Source organism: Jaculus jaculus, chromosome 9 (genome assembly GCF_020740685.1).
Source record: "Jaculus jaculus isolate mJacJac1 chromosome 9, mJacJac1.mat.Y.cur, whole genome shotgun sequence".
Taxonomy (NCBI): Eukaryota; Metazoa; Chordata; class Mammalia; order Rodentia; family Dipodidae; genus Jaculus; species Jaculus jaculus.
Window position 1 is genome coordinate 116,104,714 of NC_059110.1, and position 24,492 is coordinate 116,129,205.

The 24,492-nt window shown below is 47.7% G+C and overlaps 1 protein-coding gene across 1 annotated transcript; it reads left to right on the plus strand.

Moving 5' to 3' along the window:
- The first annotated feature begins 1,081 nt into the window (after positions 1-1,081).
- On the plus strand, positions 1,082-23,421 carry Kif18b (kinesin family member 18B). Its single transcript, XM_004655734.2, has 15 exons — positions 1,082-1,204; positions 11,796-12,119; positions 13,683-13,840; positions 14,374-14,478; positions 14,655-14,765; positions 14,844-15,041; positions 15,166-15,342; positions 15,872-15,946; positions 16,087-16,184; positions 16,537-16,708; positions 16,904-17,019; positions 19,974-20,170; positions 20,439-20,967; positions 22,231-22,317; positions 22,816-23,421. The coding sequence occupies exons 2-15, from the start codon at positions 11,804-11,806 to the stop codon at positions 22,907-22,909; spliced, it is 2,433 nt and encodes an 810-aa protein (XP_004655791.2). The 5' UTR covers positions 1,082-1,204; positions 11,796-11,803; the 3' UTR covers positions 22,910-23,421.
- Positions 23,422-24,492: the final 1,071 nt, after the last annotated feature.

Here is a 24,492-nt window from a genome sequence, read left to right on the forward strand (position 1 = left end):
GTGTTATTCTGTTGTTTCAGGTCAGGTATAGGGAGATAGACAAAGTATGGGCCAAATTAACTAGGTGTTAAATAAGGATCGTACTAATGTCCAGTACAGGGAATTTTGCCTCCCTTACATTATCACAATTCCACAGCGAGGACAGACAATGTTTAGTTTACTAACTAAAAGTGCAAAAGGCAGGTTATTTGTCCCACTTTATAGGTAAAGAAGCTGACCCTCAGAAAGCTGACATCCACACAGTGTCGGCACCAGACAACCGGCACTTCCACCTTCCCATGTCGCACATCAGCACCAGGTTGGCCCACCAGAATCCAAGCAGCAGCCAGCTATGGAACGTGGGGCCGTGGAGCCCACGAGCACAGTTGAGGACGGAAGCCTCATATACCACAATGCCACGCTATTCCTGATCCTCAAAGCCAAACAGATGGATTTGCCATTCTGGCCTGTGCCGGCTTTTCCACAGCAAGGATGTTCTAAATTTCATCTTTGGATAGTCCGTGAACAGTGGCTGCGAATCTTCCTTTGGATGGTGGTGGTACCCGCCTTTAATTCCAGCAGTCGGGTGGCAGAGGTAGGAGGAGGTTTGAGGCCACCCTGAGACTACATAGTGAGTTCCAGGTCAGCCTGAGCTAGAGTGAGACTCTACCTGGAAAAAAAAAAAAAAAAAAATCCAGTCTAAGGCGGGGCGGGCGTGGTGGCCCACACCTTTAATCCCAGCATTTGGGAGGCAGGGGTAGGAGGATCGCTGTGAATTCAAGGCCAGCCTCAGACTACGTAGTGAATTCCAGGTCAGCCTGGGCTAGAGTGAGACCCTATGTCGAAAAACAAAGAAATCCGGCCGAATGCTTAGTGGTAATTGGTGATGAATTCGGCCCAGGGACAGCCGGGACGGGGCGTGGCCGTCAGCCCGCCCCCAGTTTCTTCAGATACTGTCCAGGAGTCTCCAGGAAGCAGGAAGGGAGCTGCGCAAGCGCACTTCGGGCTGTTTTTGTTACTTAGGAAACAGCCAATCAGCGATCAGAACGGTGACCAATGGGAAGCGCGAACGAGCGGACCGGCTAATTTAAACCCGTGGCGCCGGACGGAGAAGTTGGCGCGGTGGGACTGGTGTTGGGCCCGTTCTTCTGGGACCGAGGACTCCGGTCTGTGGCGGAAGGGCCCTTGAACGACCCGTGACACCAGCGGCGGGAACCGGCGAAGGGTAAGCTTTGGCCCAAGGTGGAGACGGCCTTGCGGGGCCCGGTGCTGAGGTCTGGGGACGTGCAGGCCCCGCTGCTTGCGTCCCGAGCGGGAGCCAGCCCTCTTCTGGGCAGGACAGAGGGGCGGGTGAGTGGGAGGGCATAAGTGTACGGGTGCTCGCGACCCCTCTGCCCTTCCGTACGGGACCTAGACTAGGCCCGCACGTCTGCACCCGACTCAGAGGTGCCCTGTGCTCGTGTGTGAGGAGGAGGGCCTCCTGAACACTGAAACTGGGATCCCGTCACAGAGAATGGAGCAGCCCCACTCCTCTCCACGCGTCTCTACAGAACCCGTGTGCCACGGGCTGCCACCTATTACTGGGACGCTTAGTGAATATTGGTTTGAATGAAGGAAGGGATGCACAACATTCGGATCGCAGGAAACCAGACTTCTGTTATTACTCTCAAGTTGATTCTCCTCCTGTTAGCTTAGACTATTCAGGATTCTGTAGTGCCATAGGGAAAAAAGATGAATCTGATTTGTGCCAAAGAGCTTAGTTTTTTTGTTGTGTTTTCAGGGCAGGGTCTCAGTAACGCAGGTTGATCTGGAACTCAAGATGATCCTCCTCAGCCTCCCAAGTACTAGGGTTAAAGGCATGCCCACTATTCTTGGCTCAGATTTTGTCTATGTGATGAAAATTGCAAGTAAATCTCTGATTAGTATTCAGAAACAGCATGTTCAAGATTGAGTTCAATCCCCAGTACTGCCCCCATCAAGTGTGGGTGGGTATGTATGCATGTAAAGGAGTGGAGAGGTAAACTGAAAATGGAAATAAATAGCGTTAAGCTAACCCAAGTATGAAATAGAAACACTCCCTATAAAACGAGGAAAGGGACAAGGATGCTCACTATTACTGCTTTTATTCGGTATTGTGCTAGGTTGAGTATTGTACTAGTAGCCAGAACTGAAAGGCAAGAGAAATAGATCACAAGGGCTGGAGAGATGGCTCAGTGGTTAGGGTGCTTGCCTGCAAAGCCTAAGTAAGGACCTGGGTTTGATTTCCCAGTACCCACATAAAGCCAGATGTACAAGGAGTTTGTTTGCACTATCTCTCTAATAATAATAGTAAACAAATATTTTTTTTTATAAAAAAGGAACTAGCTGGGCATGATGGTGCATGCCTTTAATCCCAGCAGTCGGGAGGCAGAGGTGGGAGGATCACTGTGAGTTCGAGGCTACCCTGAGACTACATAGTGAATTCCAGGTCAGCCTGGGCTAGAGTGAAACCTTGAAAAACAACAACAAAAATAAATAAATAAATAAATAATAAAAATAAAAGGGAACTACATGGCAATGATAAGATTAGGAAGGAATAAACTACCTGATGCTGTGATACCACCTACCTGTAATCCTAGCACTTGGGAGGCTAAGGAGGAGAACAAACTAAAGAAAGGGGCCTGGAAAGATGGTAGGGTGCTTACTTGTAGAGCATGCCAGCCCAGGTTCAATTCACCAGCTTCCCACATAAGGCTAACCCAAAAAGTGGCACAAATATCAGGTGTTCATATGCAGTGGCAGGAAGTACACATGTGTGCAAAGGGGGGGGGATAAACAAAGAATTATTGATTACAGCCTTATGGGGCTGCAGATGTAGCTCAGTGCCTTAGTTCTTGTTTGGCATGTACAAGCACCTAAATTCAACCCCCAGCCCTTTGTGTAGTGGGGGATAGCCCCTGATTATTTAAAAAAGCAACCTTGCATACAGGGGACCAGTGGTTGTAGGACACTGTTCTATAAGTACCAAGGTGGCCGGAGGTTAGGATGGCCAAACATCAGAGGCAGGACACAATTTCTTTTTTAATTTAGTTACAAGCAGAGAGAAACAGAGAAAATGGGTGCCAGGGCCTCTAGCCAATGCAAATGGACTCCAGATTCATATGCCACTTTGTGCATCTGGTTTAACATGGCTATTGGGGAATCAAACCCAGGTCAGGCTTTGCAGGCAAGTGTCTTAACCACTGAGCAATCTATCCAGCCCAGGAAAACAAATTTAACAGAGCAGCCTAAGAATGGAATAGTATCTCTGGTGACAGAAAGAAGTCAAATTCTAGCCTTGCTTATTTACCACCGGTGATGTACTAAGCTCTTTTTTTTTTTTTTTTTTTTGGCAGTAGGGTCTCTCTCTAGCCCATGCTGAATGGAAATTCACCATGTAGTCTCAGGGTAGCCTCAAACTCATGGCGATCCTCCTACCTCTGCCTCTCCAGTACTGGGATTAAAGGCATTAAAGCACTGTGCCACCACACCTGGCTGCTAAACTCTTTCTTGTGCTCCACTTTCCTTTGTAGAGTAGGGATATATAACAGGTATATCAATACTCACATAATGAGATCATTGGAAGAGTTTAACCCCATAATTTGTAAAGCACTTTGCATAGAGCACTTAGCATAGTGCCTGTTACACTCAGAAACATACTTAGTAAATGTTAGCTGTAATGAGTTCAGACCCTGCTCTTCTCTGACCCTAATTTATTCACAGGGCCAATATTATACAGCATCTAGTAGTACTACTGGTCCAGCAGGTACCTGGAGTATACAGGCAATGTCTGAAAGGGTCTGATCCCTTGGGGTTTAGTGACAAGGCACATGTATATGAGGAATATGAAGAGCAACAAAGGGGAGCTAGAGCTACCTCTATAACCGTAGAAAACCAAAGAGATGGGCTCCTTCTCATGTTCCTCAGTTCTCGTTGTCTGCAGGAGGGTCCCTGAGTGCTCAGAAATTCTTCTCCAGGGGCTTGCTAGTTGAGCTCATCCCTAAGAGTTTGGGGCAGAAGAGGCCACTTCTAAAACAATTGCATCTTGGCTTTGTAGCCTCAGCTCGATAGCACACTAGCCTCTGGGTTTTAATGAGCTGCCCAAGGTTAGAAATAGGACTTGAATGTGGCTGGCTAAGAACCCTGAAGATCTTATTAAAGAATCATCTTCCTTGTACTTTGGGCTGAAATGCTCTTTCCAAGCAAGGATCAAAGCAAGCTTGACAAACGTTCTCTCATTAATCTAGCCCATCCCCCTGGGGCGGGAGCAGATTGGTAGCTGTCCTCTCTGGCTCTCAAAGGGGGAAGCTGGTATGACATTGATGTGCTGGCTCAAGGAAAGACCTCCCTCTGTATCTAGTCAGATACAGAACAGAGAGTGGGACCCAGGCGTCCTAGGGGCACCCATACCAAGTATCACTATATCCTACACCCAATGCCCCTAGCACTATCTTGCCAAGCAGGAAAACATCTCATTAGGCAAACAGACTCAGCCTCTCTGGCCCTCAGGAGGCGGGAGGAGAAAAATGCAAAGGTTATATGCACTCTTTGCCAGTGCCCTTTTTAATTTCCTGCTTAGAATGTTTGGCTGCTCCTCAGCCAGAAGAACCCTCCCATGGGCAGCTGGGACTGTCAGGAAGGTAGCCAGTGGGGAGATCCAGGCTTTTCCAGAGAAAAGTGAGGCTCCTGGGAGTGAGAATGCAAGAATGAGAGACAGGAACTCTAAGTGTTAAAAAGTAGGTATAAAAAAAAAAAAAAAGTAGGTATAATCCATATATCTACAAGTGTTTACAGAATATATAACATATTCCATAAATTAAATTATAATTATTATATAAACATAAGGGACTATTAAGCCCATGTGATCATCAGCATAATATATAATATCATTATCAGACAGGATAGAAGGTTCTGCGGTCAGACTGCCTGGGTTGGAACTGGGGCTCCATCACTCACTAGTATTGGAACCTTGGGCAAGTTGCTTAACCCTCTCTGTCTCAATTTCCTCACTGAAAAATGAGTGTAATAATACTATCTATCTTGTGGGATTGCAATGGAGATAAAAGGAAATTATATGTGTAAGGTGCTTTAAACAGACCCTGATAGAGTGAGTACTTCACTAATATGTTTATGGCAGTCTGATTCCTGGGACAAAAACTGAATTATACACACATAAAAGGATTATCGATGGTTGATATCCTTCCTTTGTTTAATATGGGGGAGAAGTTAGATTTAGAAGTGAGGGACAAGTTTCAAATCAGCTCAATTCCTCCTTATTCTCCAAGGACCCTGAGCTGTTAGCTAGAGTAGAAACCTCACTTTCCTTTGGTCATTGTGACCAATCAACAGGCATAACCTTTACTGGGAACACATTCATCTGTTCATATCCTTTAGGAACAGCCTCTGTTCCTTCCCCCGTTAATATGTCTCTAGAGCTGGGCTAAACTTTTGCAGAGTAACTGACTCCTACTTACATTCCAAAAATTCCATCCCTACCTTTGGTAAGCTGGCTCAAACGAAAAATAAAAACCAGGTGTGGAAGTGTGGGGGTACCCCAAAAGAGAACAGGCCAAAAGTGTTTGGAATCATTGCTAGCTCGACACTGGGAAATGTTTTGTGTTACAACAGGAGATTGAGTCAGAGAGGGTTACGTAGCTTGTCCAAGGTTCCAAACTAGTGAGAGAAATATGGTGTGATAATTTTGCAAAGCCCCCATTCCTCCATCCCTAGTGGGCAGCGGAGGTGGGCAAGTAAATAACGAAGAGCTGCTAAGAGAAAGTAACTGTCATTACTTGCAAACTATATTATTTAATTGGAGGGCCTAAGAGAATCCATGGCAATCCATTAAAACTAATAAGAGCATTTGGCATACTTGGCCAGATAATTTTGTACCCAGAAATCTAAAGCTTTCCTATATTCTGGCAAAATATGAGTTTGAAAATACAATTTTAAAAAGGATCTATTCACAATATAGCAAAGACTGTGTAATAACTAGTAATAAACCTATCAAGAAATATATGATACTCATGTGAGGAAAATTATAAAATTTTTACTGATGACTATAAAGTTGTGAATACATGGAAAGGTATACCAGTTCTTTTTTTTTTTTTTTTTTTTTTGGTTTTTCGAGTTAGGGTCTCACTGTGGTTCAGGCTGACCTGGAATTCACTATGTAGTCTCAGGGTGGCCTCGAACTCTCGGCGATCCTCCTACCTCTGCCTCCCGAGTGCTGGGATTAAAGGCGTGCGCCACCACGCCCGGCTTTATACCAGTTCTTAGATGGGAAGATGTGGTACCGTAAAGATGCCAAGCTTCTCATTAATCTATAAATTATAAATAGTCCAAATTAAAATCTTGGCAGGATTTTTTTCATAGAGCTTCATAAGCCAGTTCTAAAATCATGTGAGATAAGATGCCCAAGAATAGCCAAGGAAAAAAGAGCAAGAGGTGATATATTATAGAGCCTCAGAAAGTATAACAGTGACATACAAGAACAGAAATAGACTTCCAGTAGAACAGAGTCCACAAATAAATACATGTTTCTATGAAAATCAAATTTGGTATTATTAAATTTGGCATTTCATATTGGTTGAGAAAGAACATACTCTTCAATAAATGATCTTAAAATAATTGCTTGCCAATTGGAAAGAAAAGATATTTGGAAAACTCCTTGTGCTGTTCAAAAAAAATTAATAAAACTCGATCTCTATATAAACCAGAATGTAAGAAAAAGTCTTAGATAGAAGTGTATAAGGGGGCTAGAGAGATGGCTTAGCAGTTAAGGCGTTTGCCTACAAAGCCAAGAGACCTCAGTTTGATTCTCCAGGTCCCACGTAAGCCAGAAATGTATAAGAAAAACATTTATGAGCCAGGTGTGGTGGTGTATGCCTTTAATCCTAGTACTCAGGAGGCAGACACAGGAGGATCACCATGACTTCAAGGCCACCCTGAGACGACATAGTGAATTCTAAGTTAGCCTGCACTAGAGTGAACCTACCTCAAAAAAAAAAAAAAAGAAAGGAAAACATTTATTCTTTTTTTTTTTTTTCCCCAAGGTAGAGTTTTTGCCAGGCACAGTGGTACAAACCTGTAATCCAATACTTGGAAAGTCGAGGCAGGCCATCCTTGGCAACATCATAAAAAATAAATAAATAATGTTGCAAGTTTCACTCCAGTGAGAGTATTCCCCCCCCCCCAGGAATGCTCAGTTGTTTTGATACCAATAATAGCTAGTAATAATAACTGATGATGTACCACCATAGGGAGAAAAGATAGGTAAAAATTTAAATATATATAACTTCTTTTTCGCCCGAAGTAGGGTATCTCTCTAGCTTAGGCTGACCTGGAATTCACTCCGTAGTCTCAGGCTGGCCTTGAACTCACTGCAGTCTGTCTACCTCAGCTTCCCAAATGATGTGACTAGAGGCATGCACCATTAGGTGCAGATAAATATATATTTTTTAAAAATTCTTTTATTTATTTGCAAGGAGAGAGAACATATGGGTGTGCCAGAGCCTTCTGCCACTGCCTACAAACTTCAGGTGCATATGCCATTGAAAAGGAACTCCAGATGCATGTGCCACTTTGTACATCTGGCTTTATGTGGGTATTGTGGAGTTGAATCTGGGTCCTTAGGCATTGCAGGCAAGTTCCTTACCTGCTGAGCCATCTCTTCAGCCCCCTCTCTCTTTCAAATAAATAAGTAAATAAAAATAAAATATTTTTTTTTATTAAATTTTTTTTTTGTTCATTTTTTATTTATTTGATAGCAACAGACACAGGGAGAAAGACAGATAGAGGGAGAGAGATAGAATGGGCGCGCCAGGGCTTCCAGCCACTGCAAACGAACTCCAGACGCGTGCGCCCCCTTGTGCATCTGGCTAACGTGGGACCTGGGGAACCGAGCCTCGAACCGGGGTCCTTAGGCTTCACAGGCAAGTGCTTAACTGCTAAGCCATCTCTCCAGCCCTAAAATATGTTTTAAAAAGTGGAATTAAATGCTGGACATGGTGGCGCACGCCTTTAATCCCAGCACTTGAGAGGCAGAGGTAGAAGGATTGCCATGAGTTCAAGATCACCCTCAGACTACAAAGTAAATTCCAGGTCTGCCTGGGCTAGAGCGAGACCCTACCTTGAGTGAACCCCCCCAAAAAAAAATTGAATTAAGAGTTTGAAAGTGGTAAATATAAGACAAATATCTAAAAATCAGTTGTGTTTCTCCAGACTGGCAATTACTAGCTGGAAATGAAAGTGAAGGAAGGTGCTCCATTCATAAAAGCAATTAAATCCATAAAATACTTGGGAATTATATTAAAAGGGCCATTATATAACCTATTTGCAAAGATAGAAAGAACTATAAAATCTTACTGAGGGACATAAAAAGTATCTGAGTAGACAATAGCCATGTTCTTGTCTAAAAAGGTTAATACACTAAAGTATGTAAATTTAATGAAATTTTAGCTGTAATTCCAATAGGGTTACTTTCTATCACTGAGCCCCACTCCCAATTACCAATAAACTTCCCTTTTTTGCACCTTGAAACTAGGGCTTGAAGCCAGGGCATTACATGTACTAGACATCGGTCCTCTTTCTGTTTTTTTAAAAATATTTTATTTTATAGGCCGGGCGTGGTGGTGCACACCTTTAATCCCAGCACTTGGGAGGCAGAGGTAGGAGGATTGCCATGAGTTCAAGGCTACCCTGAGACTACATAGTGAATTCCAGGTCAGCCTGAGCTAGAGTGAGACCCTACTTCAAAAAACAAACAAAAAACTATTTTATTTTATTAATTATTTTTAAATGTACTTTTTTATTGACAACTTTCATATTGTACACAATATTCCATGGTAATTCCCTCCCTCCCCCTACTCTTCCCCTTTGAAACTCCACTCTCCATCGTATCCCTTTTCCCTCTTAATCAGTCTCTCTTTTATTTTGATGTCATCATCTTCCTATTATGATGGGCTTGTATAGGTAGTATCAGGCAATTTGAGATCATGGATATCCAGGCCATTTTGTGTCTGGAGGAGTACATTGTAAGGAGTCCTACCCTTCCTTTGGCTCTCACGTTCTTTCCACCATCTCTTCCGCAATGGACCCTGAGTCTTGGAAGGTGTGATAGAGATATTGCAGTGCTGAGCACTCCAGTCACTTCTTCCCAGCACCATGATGCCTTCTGAGTCATCCCAAGGTCACTTCCATCTGAAAAGAGAAGGTTCGCTAACCAAAAGTGAGAGTAGCACTAATATGTGGGTATGAATGTTAAGAGAAGTGCTTACTGGCCAGATTGTTGAGCATAGTATGCACATTTAGTCAGATACCATCAGACCTTATACCCCTAGGGCTTATGACTACCCATCATAGGTTTTCAGTATGAGGAACGGGCCTCCAGTCCAATTAAAGAGCGGTTGGTTTGCCCCATAACAGACATGCTACTATTGCACCTGTTGTCTTATTTGGCCTGGTTGGCCAAATTTAAGACTTGCAGTGTACACTGTTGAATATCTTCACTGGTGATCTATCTCTCTCTCTCTCTCTCTCTCTCTCTCTCATTGAATTACATGCAGCATAGCTTTTTCCAGATTTCTTTTAGCTGGTCTATAGGGAGGAGGTTTTCAGCTCAGTTCCAGCAGGATTTCTCAGTGACCTTGCAGCCCAATTATATGGAATCTTCAACAATAGGGCCTTACCATCTATTCCTGGTGGGATACTAAAAGCCCCAGCAATGCCCTGTAATGTTTTGGGGTTATTAGGGACCTCCCTGGCCAACTACTCACTGGAAGATATCCCATCCCTGAAAATTTTCTAGTAACAATCTATGGCTTCTGAGTGTTCCATTGTCCAAAAATTGACTTTTTTTTTTTTTTTTGGCTTTCAATGTAAGATCTCATTCTAGCCCAGGCTGTCCTGGAATTCACTATGTAGTCTAGGATGGCCTTGAACTCACAGTGATCCTCCTACCTCTGTCTCCCAAGTGCTGGGATTAAAGGCATGTGCCATCACACCTGGATCTCCATATGTCTTGCTTATATCCTCTTAGATTTTGATTAGCCCTCCCTCCACCTTTCCTTTACTCAATCTCTTCTCCTGCCCTCACCTAGGCCTTTTCACCCCCATTAATCTGTTCTACTTACATATATACAATATTTTCCTATTAAGTCCCTCCTCCTCCCTTTCTATTCCCTTTATATCCCCTTTCTAGCAATTTATTTATTTTTGATTTTTTGAGGTAGGGTCTCTAGCTTAGGCTGACCTGGGAATTCACTCTATAGTCTCAGGGTAGCCTCAAACTCACGACAGTCCTCCTACCTAGCCTCCCAAGTGCTGGGATTAGAGGTGTGTGCCACCATGCCTGGCTGTTTATTTATTTTTAAATATTGTATTTGTTTGCAAGGAGAGAGAGAGATGGAAAGAGAGAATGGACACTCCAGTGTCTCTAGCCATTGCAAACAAACTCTAGATTCATGTGCCACTTTGTGCATCCACCTTTACCTGGATACTGGGGAACTGAACTTGTGTTGCTAGGCTTTTCAGGTAAGGGCCTTAACTGCTGAACATCTCCCTAGCCCAATATATATTTTTATTTTTTTATTTATCGAAGTAGTTATCTCACTCTAGCCCAAGTTGACCTCAGATTCACTCACTATGTAGTCTCAGTGTGGCCTCACTCATGGCGATCCACCGACCTCTGCCTCCCAAGTGCTGGGATTAAAGGCGTGCGCCACCACGCCAAGCTATATTTTTATTTTTGAGAGAAAGGGAGAGAGGATGAGCACACCAGGGCCTCTAGCTACGGCAAACGAACTCCAGATGCTTGTGCCATCTTGTGCATTTGCCTTATGTGTATCCTGGGGAATTGGACCTGGGTCCTTAGGCTTCCTAGGCAAGCGCGCCTTAACTGCTAAGCTATCTCTCCAACCCCGTTTTTCTGTTTATTTTTATTTATTTGTTTATTTGAAAGTGACAGACAGAGAAAGAGGCAGAGAGAGAGAGGGAGAGAGGGCGTGCCAGGGCCTCCAGCCACTGCAAACGAACTCCAGATGTGTACACCCCCTTATGTATCTGGCTAACATGGGTCCTGGGGAATTGAGCCTTGAACCAGGGTCCTTAGGCTTCACAGGCAGGCACTTAACCGCTAAGCCATCTCCCCAGCCCCTGTGTATTTTGAACACAGGATCTCACTAAATTGCTCTGGCTGGCCTTGAACTCTCTCTTTAGCCCAGGCAGACATTATACTTACTCAGGATCTCTGATTATAGCCTTTTATCACCAGGCCCAGCACAAAAAAAAATTTCCTTACAGTTAAGTATAATAAATGCCTGGGAATAGCCAAGAAAACTATGAAAAATTATGAAAAACAGGGCTGGGGGAAGTTAAAGATACTTGCTTACAAAACCTAACCCAGGTTTAATTTTGTAGTACTTATGAAACTCAGGAAAAAAGCACATACTCACTTATGCAAACAAGTAAAAATAATTTTAAAAGCTGGGTGTGGTGGCCTACACCTTTAATCCCAGGACTTGGGAGGCAGAGGTAGGAGGATCGCCATGAGTTTGAGTCCACCCTGAGACTACATAGTGAATTCCAAGTCAGCCTGGGCTAGAGTGAGACCCTACCTCGAAAAAAAAAACAGAGATATTTCAAGTGAGAAAGATAGGCAGAGCTACTGATGTTCTTGCTCTCTTGAGGGAGTAATATGAAGGACCCTAGGAAGGTGAGAAAAAGTTAGAAAGTGGCCCTTAAGTGCTGAGGAGTATTGAGTTGGTTGGGTCCTCATCTCCATCATTATCTCTGCACAGGTGTCGCCATGGTGATGGCTGTGGAAGACAGCATGCGGGTGGTGGTGCGGATACGGCCCGCCACACCTAAGGAGTTAGAGAGTCAACGGCGGCCTATGATTCAGGTGGTGGATGAGCAGGTGCTGGTGTTTGACCCTGAGGAGTCTGATGGGGGCTTTCCTGGCCTAAAATGGGGTGGCTCCCATGATGGCTCCAAGAAGAAGGGCAAAGACCTGACCTTTGCTTTTGACCGTGTCTTGGGTGAGGCGGCTACTCAGCAGGATGTGTTCCAGCACACTACCCATAGCATCCTTGACAGCTTCCTCCAGGGGTACAACTGCTCAGGTAAGAATTGGAGGCCTGCAGATAGTGGCCTGTCTCTCGGTTTCCTCCTGAGGGAAGGGTTCTAGATATCTTCTGATGTATGTCTGTCTTCCCTCAGCGGGGCATGGCTTGTTGTGGGGCCCTTATTCATTTGCTCAACCATGCAAGGCACGCCCTGGGCCGTGCCATACAGGAGCTGGTCAGACAGACATGGTTCTAAACTCTTGGTGCTTATTGTCTGGGGGGGGGGGGGGATAAGACAGTGCACAAAATGTCACTCCACACATGTTTGTGCTTATAGACTCAGATGAGTGATGTAAGAGAAAAGATTGTGGTGGGCTGTGGATATAGCTCAGTTGGTAGCATAATTGCTTAGCATGCATAAAGTCCAGGGTTCGATCCCCAGCACTTCATAAACCAGGCATGGTGATGCACACGTGTAATCCTACCACATGGAAAGTGGAGGTCGGGGGATGAGAAATGTAAGACCTACATACTGAGTCCAAGGCCAGCCTGGGATGCACAAGACCCTGTACAGAAAAGGAAAAAAGGATTGGGGGGCTGGAGAGATGGCTTAGGCCTGCAAAGCCAAGGGACCCAGGTTCAATTCCCTAGGACCTACATAAGCCAGATGCACAAAGAGGCACATGTGTCTGGATTTGGTTTGCAGTAGCTGAAGGCTCTGGTGCACCCATTCTCTGCATCTCTTTCTCTCTCTGTTTAATAAATAAATAATAAACTTGGAAAAATATTTTTTTGTTCATTTTTTTATTTATTTATCTGAGAGTGACAGACACAGGGAGAAAGACAGATAGAGAGAGAGAGAGAGAATGGGCGCGCCAGGGCTTCCAGCCTCTGCAAACGAACTCCAGACGCGTGCGCCCCCTTGTGCATCTGGCTAACGTGGGACCTGGGGAACCGAGCCTCGAACCGGGGTCCTTAGGCTTCACAGGCAAGCACTTAACCGCTAAGCCATCTCTCCAGCCCTGGAAAAATATTTTTTAAAAAAGGATTGAGGAAAATGGCTTTGTGGGAAAAGGCTGTCCCCACAGTATGAATAGGGTTCACAGACCCACAAAGCCAGCTGTAGTGTAGCTTCTGATTCCTGTGCACCTAAGGGTACGAAGGGAGGCAGAGACAGGAGAATCCCCTGTAGCTAGTGTAGCACACAGTGGTGAACAATGAAAGAGCCTGCTGCCACAGGTGGAAGACGAGGCCTGACACCTGAGGTTGTCTCTGACTTTGACACATGCACCATGGCATGCAGTATGCCCCTGGCGTCACATGAACGTGTACTTACACATCATACACATACACAAAACTTGGGGCCTTCATCACAGGACCACCACAATGGAGATTCTTTTGTCCTGTGACCAAGACCTGTGGGGAGCCAGGACAGGCATGGGGGGAACACAGGTTAAGCCTGTGTGGGAGAAGCCGTGGAACAGCAGTTGTGAAAAGCAAAGGAAAGGGACTTGGGAAGGAGGCAGAGCAGAAGCTGATGGAGATGTGCAGCGGGGAGGGGCAGCCTTAGGGTAGGCAGATCTGGCCCTGCCGCCACTCTTCCTCGTTCTGTCCTCTTAGTGTTTGCCTATGGGGCCACCGGTGCCGGGAAGACACACACCATGCTCGGAAGGGAGGGGGACCCTGGCATCATGTACCTGACCACCATGGAGCTGTACAGGCGTCTTGAGGCCCGCCAGGAGGAGAAGCAATTCGAGGTGCTCGTCAGCTATCTGGAGGTATGGCTGCTGCCTCTCTGGCCTGTATCATCCCTCATTCTCACAGCACCCGAATGGATAGAACAGTGGGGAGAAGGGTGGAAGGAAGTGACTAACGGGCCTGGGAGGGTTAGGTGGGCACAGATACAGTCTGGGGAGAGAAACTGCATGAAGCCTTTAATCCCAGCACTCAGGAAGCAGAGGTAGGAGGATCGCCATGAGTTTGAGGCCAGCCTGAGACTCCATAGTGAATTTCAGGTCAGCCTGGGCTAGAGGGAGTCCCTACCTCAAAAAAGGGGGGGGGGAGATAGAGAGAGAGAGAGAGAGAGAGAGAGAGAGAGAGAGAGAGGGCATGAGAAGAAACCCTGCCCTCTCTGTTCTTGTCACTTAATGTGGTCTGGCAAAGTCCTACTTTGTTCTTGTGGCTGGTGTCTCAGACATGAAGACGCACCAGTCTCACGTGTGCTGGTTCACCAAGCCCTCAAATCTGCTCAGTAGCTATGCTGGGGAAGACATTCTCTCTCAGGCCTCTTCCTCTTGTCCTTCCTCCTCAGGTGTACAATGAGCAGATCCATGACCTCCTGGAGCCCAAGGGACCACTTGCCATCCGTGAGGACCCCGAAAAGGGAGTGGTCGTACCAGGACTTTCTTTTCATCAGGTATGGGGTGTAGGGCTCAGGAGGAATCAGCTGCTTTATAGGTCCTCGGGAGTTCCCACACAAGGCAGTATGGGGTGGTGGCAATGGTAGTAGCAAGAGGGGGTAACACTATCTCTGAAGAGCAGCCAGGAAAACATGTGAGACCACAGCCTTCTCCCTGGATGTCTCCTTTGTAGCCAGCCTCAGCTGAGCATCTGCTGGAGATGTTGACCAGGGGCAACCGCAGTCGCACACAGCACCCCACAGATGCCAACGCTACTTCTTCCCGATCTCATGCCATCTTCCAGGTAAGCAGTATCAGAGCTTGAGCCTAAAGCTGGGGCTCCTGATGCCCACTTTTTCTGACACCTATTCTGTCCCCTTAGATCTTCGTGAAGCAGCAGGACCGGGTTTCAGGGCTGACTCAGGCCCTTCAAGTGGCCAAGATGAGCCTGATTGACCTGGCCGGCTCAGAGAGAGCTTCCAGAACCCACGCCAAGGGGGAGCGCCTCCGGGAGGGTGCCAACATCAACCGCTCTCTCCTGGCCCTTATCAATGTCCTCAATGCCCTGGCTGATGCTAAGGTAAAGCAGTAGACCCAGTGTCCCCTGGACAGAGCTGAGCCCCTGAACCCAGTGGCCCTTTCCCACTGCACGGGTCAGGCTAGTCTAACTCACCCTCCCCCCACCTACTCTCTCTTTTCCCCAGGGCCGCAAGTCTCACATACCCTACCGCGACAGCAAGCTGACCCGCCTGCTCAAGGACTCTATCGGAGGCAACTGCCGCACAGTGATGATCGCCACCATCAGCCCCTCTGGTCTGACCTATGAGGACACTTACAACACCCTCAAATATGCCGACCGCGCCAAGGAGATCAGACTCTCAGTGCGTGCCAGCAAGGGATATCCCGCTTGTGGAGGGAACCCCTAGCGTGGGAGGAGGTGGGGACAGGTCACAGGCCGCTGCCTCAGGTCCCTGTTCAGTGTCTCCAGGCAAAGGAAAGAAGTTCACTGCTTGTCCTCAGGGAGTCTTTGAAATAGGAGCAACACTGTCGCTATCCTTGAGGAAGCCTAGCTAGACCAAGGCCGACTTGTTATGTGTGGCAGGACCAACACTAAGGTCCTGCCTTGCCTGCCTCTTGAGTGAGCCTTGCTTACCTAGAACTGCTATAGAGCTGTTCCCTACCTGGCCAGAGCATTTTGGTCAGGGAGTCAGGGTGCAGGCCACAGGCAAATCTTTTTTGTCTTTCACTGTGGTCCTAGACATGTTACTGACCTTGTCTGGTCCATTTCCCAACTGGTAAGAATCATGGTAATGTGAGTGAGGCTCCCATACCACACCTGCTCCTGGGAATTGGTTAGTAAAAAGCTGTTTGTATGAACAAGCAAATTTCTCCCTTGTGCCCCCATCTCAGCTGAAGAGCAACGTGATCAGCCTGGACTGTCATATCAGCCAGTATGCCACCATCTGCCAACAGCTCCAGGCTGAGGTGAGGAGCCCGTCTGGGGAACAGGCTCTGGGCATGGAGTGAGAGACAGGAGCTTGGGGTACTGCCAGGGCTCTGTGCCCACCCCTGCCCCTGTCTTCTGTGCTCACCTGAAACTCTGGGTTGGGCTTATGCTGTTCCAGGTTGCTGCCCTGAGGGAGAAGCTCCAGACATATGAGGCAGTTGCCCAGGCCTCGCAACAGTGCGTCCCACCATCCCCCAAGTTGGACCCACCACAAAAGTGAGTTTGGCTGTGATGGGGCTGGGAAAGGGAATCGCTGCAAGCCTTCTCTGACTAGGAGGGCTAGGACTCCACCTGTGCTGCAGTACATAGGGTTAGGGATTTCAGGCCCTCTTCCTAGGGCTTGGCAACTGATTGTCATCTAGAACGTCCTATGTTAGCAAGCAATATCCTCATCAGGAAGTGAACTGGGGATGGGTGTCATTGTTTCTTAAACCAGAAAATTCCCTGACGCTTCCACTCTCAGTGACTGCCCCTTCGTCATTCAGGGATTGCATATGGCCTCTACCATCTGGATGCCACAGAGATCCTGCCCCTAAAGTGCTGCCTCTCCAACTTATTTCCCTTTTAGCCCTCCTAGTTTTCCTCTACGGCCCCAGCAGCCCTGTACCCCAGAGCTCCATGCAGGCTGTGAAGCCTCTCAGGAGGGAAGCCTAGGGACCAAGGTCCAGGAACAGAGGGAAGGAAATTCCTCAGACCTGGAGCAGCCTACTCAGGACCAGGAAGGAGGTGCAGCAGAGGAGGTAGGACTTGGGCGTGTGAGGCCCAGGCCTTGGGAAGGCTGGGGCTGGAAGTGCCCTGGAAGAAAAGCCATTCCCCATGCTCCCTCTGGACACCCTACCCCTGTCAGGTCCTGTGTGCTTAGAAATGGCTGGGAGAAGAGAGGGAAAGAGTTTAGGTCACCCTTGCTCCTCTACCAATGTCTTCTCCCTCTTTAGGTTCCCACCCAAATGCCAGAGCCAAGCCTGCCAGGGTCTTCTAGCCTGACCCCTCAGCCTAAGCTGGTTGCAAATCACGTCATACCACAGACACTGGACAAGGATCCCTCGAAGCAGTAGGTATCTTCTGGCCTTCACTCGAGTCCAAGGTGAAGGCCAACCTCGTGGGGTTGGGGATGATGCGCAGAATGTGAACGTTGTGGTTCCTAGCTGACAGTCATTCCCCTCGTCCGCCACATCAGCCACTCACTGCGTTCACCTCCTTGATGTGACCGCCCCTGGTCTGTGCAGTTAGCATTGTCCCTGCTTATTCTGCACATAGTTGACAACCTAACAGGCAAGGAGAGCAGAGCTCCAGGTCCTACTCAGCCAGCCAGCAAACACGAGTTAGGGCACACTGCTGGAGCTAGCTTTTGGCCTTCCAGTCTGGGCATCAGGCAGAAGAAAGTGCAGCTTCCTGATTCAGGTGTTTCTCATGCATCCTGACCACAGCGGGTGCCTAGCTCTTCCCAGCATTAACGGTGATCCTCCACTCAGCCCCAGGGGAAGTAGACTGGGATCGTTCTTTCTGGCAGCCTAGAGGAGTGCTACTCTATTCTTTTTTCCCCTATAACCCTCAGCATACAAATCCCCTGCCACTTAGTTTTCTACTGCCATGCCTACTCTCCCCTCTTCAGCACGTTTCACACTAGGCGGTGTATTTAAAGCATCCGGACAGAAGGGCCTGTTTAATTTTATTTCTTGTTGGGGAGTGTCTGTTCCCGACTCAGCAAAAATGCTGCGGCCTGAATAATCAGAAGCTCATTATCTGTCTCTTTCTGCCAACTCCCCGGGGCCTGGAGAAGCAAGGATGCGCGGGTGGGATGTCCCATTGGCCTCCCTGGGAATGACCACAGGCTCCCATGGATGACTCACTGTCTTTATGCTTGGTGTCCCCCATTATGAGAAGAGAGGGCACTGGGTCCTCGTTTCTGCTTTGCCTGTGGTTTTGTGGCCTCTGATAAGTTGCTTCAGTCTTGACTGTTTGGGGATCATAATCCCTTTTCTCTGAATTCTTTGAGATGAAGCACTAATAAAACATGACAAAACTGAAAGTAGCAGGGGGTTGCAGAACATTTTTTGGTCATCACCATATTTAGAAAAACCCCTGACAACCAGATAATTTCTCTTTGACTTTAGAATTTAGAATTTTGGATCACCACTAATAAACCTGAGAATTTCCAGTTCAATGGTTTTTCAAGATTTTTTTTTTTTCTTTCTTTCTTCAGCTGCAAAGTCCTCTCTTCACATGGAATCTCATGCCGAGGTCTAATACATAGAATAGAGGAAACAGAATTATTCTGTCTGATAGGTGCTTGAAACCTAATTTGAAAGCCCCAGATTCGAGGTGGGCTTGGTGGCTCACACTCAGGATCCTAAAATAGGAGGATTTCTATGAGTTCAAGACCAGTGTGGGCTAGAGTGAGACTCTGTCTCAAAAAAAAAAAAGAGAGAGAGAGAGAGAAAGAAAGAAAGAAAAGAAAAGCCTTGAATTTAGACCAGTTCTCCACGTGTTGGCTGGGGGCTGTGGTCTTTACCTAGTGGTCGCAGAGCAAGAGGGCCAGGACCAGACTTGGGGCCTCTGACACCCAGGCCCATGCGTTTTCCCACAAGCACCCACTGGTGCAGGTCTTCCTTATCATAGTGGCTCAAGAAGATACAGAATGAGTTTCTGCTGTGTCCTTTCTAATTAATGTCCTACCTTCTTTCACAAAGGCCTTGAGGCTGCTTTACCCAATGAGTTTACATTTCTCCAGTGCACACTGACTGAGGGCGGTGAGGGGGTTCAGAGATGTCCAGACAGGTAGTTACCTGAGGATAAATCATTTGCCATGAATAATCCCTACCGAGGTAATTGTGTTTATTCTTTTATCATAGGGGAGCCTCACAGATAGAAACTTTGCTTTATGAGAATCTAAATTTATAATATCAATAATCATATTACTGTCAGAATTCCCTTTAAATAGTCTCCCAGTGTATGTAAAATATGCATTGATTTGCACATGCTTTTTCAGGATTCCAACCACTAACTAGAAAGCACAGGCTGAATGAATTTTTGAGGGTTTTCTCAGGGCCATGGTGAAAACATAACCTAACTTATTTAATCTCCCCTTATCCTAAAGAGGTAGATACCACTTTACAGAAAATAATAGTTCTTTTAACTTACAATGTTTACTGTGCAGATATGTGCTGCATATAAAAGGTATTTAAACATTCTGCATGTAAAATAACTCATTCAATCTTTCCAACAGCTTGGGTGCAGTCAGAGATCCCCAGAGCGTGCATGAGGCCACTCTTGTTTTGCCATGGTCTGGGTTCCAGGGTCAGGGTACCTTGAAGACTCTGGGCAGCAGTGGGTGTACTTGTTATCCCCATTGTAAGACTATAGAGACTGCAGTTGATGGATGCATTCAAGATTCCACAGCTGGGAAATACTTAGCTAGGATTTCAGCATGGAGTTCGCAGGCTGACTTGAGCTTCGTTCCTACTATCTTACACTGTCCTGAGGATAAATGTATATAAGACCTCTGCACTACGCTGGGTGTGGTGACACACGCAGCAGTTGGGTAGTGCCTCCTGTAATCCAGCAGTTGGAAGGTAGAGGCAGGAGGATTAGGGATTCAAGGTCATCCTTAGCTACATAGTGAGTTCAGGCCAGCTTTGACTACATGAGAGCCTTTCTCAAACAAGCACAAAACAGACCAAAGCACTACTGAGTGGGAAGCTAAGAGAACCTCAGACCTCCCAAATCCAAGGTTATTTCTCCTGCTTCCACAGGCCACTGTCTTTGTCTTAGACTGTGTAGTGGGTGACACCTCTCACTATGATTATGTTAGCCTTCAGGAAACTATGGCAGAGCAGAAGTATAGCCAGCAGCAGAGTGAAGCTACTTGGGACAAGGCAGGAAGGCACTAAGAAACAGCCCAGGTGTACTCTTTAACCACATCTGGAATGGCAGGGCAGTGCACTACATAGAGACCTCGTCACCCTGGGTCTGAGGCAGATGGGTATCTCCTTCCATCTGTTCCAGGTTGGCCTTCCGGGTGCTGTGCTTGGCCCAGCAGCAGTACTCCCTGTTGCAGGCAGCCAACCTCCTGACTCCTGACATGACTGCAGAATTCGAGACCCTGCAGCGGCTCGTGCTAGAGGAAAAACCCGAACCTGGGGCCGAGATATCCAGGATGTCCAAGGGCCCCCCTCTGCCTCAGGAGCTGTGTTCAGAGTCAAGTAAGTGGCCCTGTTGCTCCGTCCTGACTGTTTCTCTGTCTTGCCAATTGACATTCTCCAAGGCCCAGCTGGAGCCAAGGGGTGGGTGCTATAGTGGGTGCCTGGAGCCTGGGGGGTTTGGCTTTCTACACACATGGACAAGCTCAGGCGGATTGAGGAGTTAGGGGCTCCTTCACGCCACCAGTGTCTGCTTCTCAAGTTCTACACATTCCTCTTCCCTTTGGCCAGTCCCCAGGGCCCTCTAAGACTCCTCCTTGTCTCTACCCAGAGTCTCCAAGGTACCAGGGCCCTGTGACCCGGACCATGGCAAAGCAACTGAGTGGCCTCATGCACACTGTGGGGATTCCACCTGAGCCTGACTGCACCAAAGCTGAAACAGGCCAGAAGCCCACTGAGAAGAAGAAGAGGAGGAGGCTGAACCCCACAGAGCCAGACAATCCCCCCGCCCCAAAGCAGGAGAATAAGCGCCAGCGCCAGTCCTTCCTGCCCTGCCTGAGGAGGAACTCTCCACCTAAGGCCCAGCCTTCGTTTGAGCCCAGCACCCCTAAAAGAGAAAGAGCCTCTTCCACCTGCCATTCCCCTCGCTTCTGCCCAGATACAGTCATAAAGAGTCGGGTGCCCCTGGGCCCTTCTGTTCTGCAGAATTGCTCCACTCCTCTGGCCCTGCCAGCTCGTGACCTCAACACCACCTTTGATCTCTCCGAGGACCTTCCCTCCAAACTCAATTTCCATGAGCCTGTTGGCTGTGAGAAAGTCCCCCAGGAGCTGAATAGACTGGAGCAGCCCTCCATCCCCAGGTATGGCTCCCAGAAAGGGCGTTGGGGATCAGTGAGGAACAAGGGTATGCTGAGAAGAGTGGAAGAAACCCTGGCTCTTGAAGCTGGGGCATTGGCCATCTGTTTCGCCCTTGGTCACAGTCACTTTGCCCTCAGACCAAGGAGAGTATAATGCTCAATTAGTAGTGTGGCTTCTCTTGGAGGCACCTTACACACTCATGCCTCAGATCCCCCAGTTCTGTGCTGGTTTGTGGCATGTTCTTGAGTAGCTAGTGGCACCCCAACTTGGGGAAAAGGCAGGAGGGAAGGAGGAATGAACAAGCCCAGTCTTGTGAATTCACATGCTTTGCTCAGATCTGGGTCCCACTGGCAAATGCCTAATTTTTAAAAAATATATTTGTTTATTTATTTATTGAGAGGAAAAGAGGCAGAGGGGGAGAGAGCAATGGGCACACCAGGGCCTCCAGCCACTGCAAACGAACTCCAGATGCATGCACCCCCTTGTGCATCTGGCTTACATGAGTCCTGGGGAATCAAATGGGGATCCTTTGGCTTTGCAGGCAAATGCCATAACCACTAAGCCATCTCTCCAGCCCAGCAAATGCCCAATTTTTGCCAGGTGTGGTGGTGCATACATTTAATCCCAGCACTTAGGAGCCTGAGGTTGGAGGATCACTATGAATTTGAGGCCAGCCAGAGAGACTAATTCAAGATCTGCCTAGGCTAGAGCAAAACCCTTCCTTGAAAAACCAAAACCAAAAGCCCTATCTTTTGCCATTTGAACCCCAGTTCTTTTCTCTGACCCAGCATCTATAATGCAGAGAGGGCTACATCAGAAAACTCTACTCAGTATTTTCCAGAACAAAGATGAAGCTGTCACCCTCACCTACCACCAGCTCAGGACAGTTCATGGCCAAGAACAATAGACTGACCTGGACTTAAGAGACAAGAGGCCAGCAGGCTGCCCATCCGCAGCCCTGTGCCTTCCATACCCCCAAACCAGCTCTCAGTTACAAGCTCAGAGCCAGGCAGGTGGAAGGGTGAAATGGTTTGAACTCCAGTTCCCCAGGTGCACCAGCAACTGACATCTGGATGTTCTCCTAGAACAGGGCTGTCACTCAGCTGTCAGCCCAGGCTGAGGGTGGCAGAGAGAGAGTTTACCTCCTAGCAGGAAGAAGCCTCAGGTCATCTGGTCCAACTTCCCTCCTCAGCCAAGCTGGGAGCTGCACGGGGGACAGGGGACGAGTGGCTGGTGACATTCCTTGTTCCCTTCTCCATCCCCAGTGCACCTGTGTTCCTGTTCACCAAGCGCCCCAAGCTGCCGTCTTCCCTCCCCGAGACCTCCACCTGCAAGAGGAGGCACGCGGAGAGGTGAGGTCAGCGCGGTGGTGGGCGAGTGAGAGCGAAAGCTCCGACCGGCCCAGTGGTGCTGGCTGAGCGCAGGCCCCCACCTGCTGTGTCTCTGCACTGTTTGGAGAAGGCAGCTGAAGCCCTGAGCAGGACTAGAATGTAGTTCTCTTACTGCAGTTCCTTGGGCCTTTGCTCGCTATCTATCAAGCTCATCCTAGAGATGACAGGGGCCTCAGACCCCTAGTCACGACAGATTTTCACCATTCATTTGTCAAGCCAGTGGCTGGGCTGCCACCATCACCACCTCACTTCCCTGCCACACCCTTTAACTCCACAGACCGCTCCTTTCCTCCCCAGCCCCCACTGCATCTCCTGCTCTCCCATCCTCACGTACAGCTTTGGAAACTCCTGCTGGGGTTCAGCCTCGCCTGCCATCAAGGCAGAGCATCTAGCTTCCTCTTTCTCCACACACCCACAGTCCAGAGCATGATTGTGACCTTTCGGCCTTCCCGTCCGCAGGTCCTCAATCTCCCGGGGCCGCAGCCGCATCGCCCGCCTCTCCAGTAGCACCTTGAAGAAGCCAGCCAGATCCCTTACCATCCCGTGTGACTGACAGTGGGAACCACGGTGACAGATGAAGGTGGGACAGAGTGGGCTGATACCCAAGTGAGAAGAAGGCCTGGAATGCTTACCAGCACCTCAGGGACTCTGATATGATTGGTGGAGGATGGGATGAGAGGCGAGGGAAACTGGGACAGCTTCATTTTGTCCTCCCTCCTGTATCCCACCCACCTGGCCTGCAGAGCCACCCTTTAGTTCCCTCTGCTCTGGTGACCACAGGATTCAGAAGGAGCTAACTGGGGTTGCAAGAGTGCTGTCAGCTGGGAACTGCATCAACAAGGTGTCCTGGCCACCACGTGCTCCTGAACATCAGGCTGGAGACCTTGGTCTGGTCTCTGGAGCTGCCAGGACCAGGAGCCCTGACCTGCCTTCCTCACCTTCAAACAATTCATGCCAACACACTTTTCCTATATTGATGCCCCTCTCCAACCATTCACTGTGCTATTCTCCCTCTTTATTAACTTCTGTTACCCTCAGCTTCTCAATATACATATTAGTTTTGAAGTGTTAATGTGTACTCATTTTAAAGGGTGCTGTCTTGGTCTAGCCTTCCGTGCAGTTTGGGAGCCCTTGGACTCTGCTCTCTTACTCCCAGCCCCTGTTTCTGGTACAGGGCTCCCTGGACAGTAGAGAGGGATGAGAATGGGAAGGGGTTTACTGGAGAGTCTCAGCTTGGCTCTTCATCAGCCCAGCTCCCTCAAGCCTGGTAATGACAGTGTGGAGCCAGTTTATTGTCATGCACTGAACACAGGGCATACAGTTAGCATAGAAGGATATATAAAAAAAAAGGGGAATGCAGCCTTCATGCTACACCTAGCTGTATAAACTGGAGCTTTGGCATTTCTTGGATTCTTGATTTTAGCATATATGCATGTCTATACATATGTATACGCACAAATATATGCCTATATATAGATAGAGAGTTTTTTGTTTTGTTTTGTTTTACTGTAGTGATGAATAAACCATCCCCATCCCTGGTATGTTTTTCTCTGTACACCTACATAAATAGACCACCTTCCCTTTTTGACCTTTAAGACCTCAAGCTGATGGTGCATGTCTATATAATCTGAGCCCTTGGGTGGCTGAAGCAGGAGGATCATAAATTGGAGGTGCCTGACTCTACAAAATAATTTAAAAAAAAAATTAGGGGCTGGAGGGATTGCTTAGCAGTTAAGGCACTTTCCTGCAAAGCCAAAGGACCCAGGTTTGATTCTCCAGGACCCACATTAGCCAGATGCACAAAGGGGCACATACATCTGGAGTTTGTTCAAGTGGCTGGAAACCCTGGTGCGCCCATTCTCCCTCCCTCCCTCTCTCTCTCTCTCTCTCTCTCTCTTTCTCTGTCAAATAAATTAATAAAATATTAAAAAGAAATACATGCTGATTTCCTACCAACTGTAAATATGTGAAAAACCAATAAACTTTTTATAAAAAATAAGACCTCAAACTTCTGTAGCTCAATAGTCAAGAGACTTCTGATTTATCCCACTCACAACTCACCATACTCTTTAGGACTTTTTTTTCAACTAGTACACGCTTGCCATCTAGCCAGGCTGTCTTGGCTGCGTTGGTCAT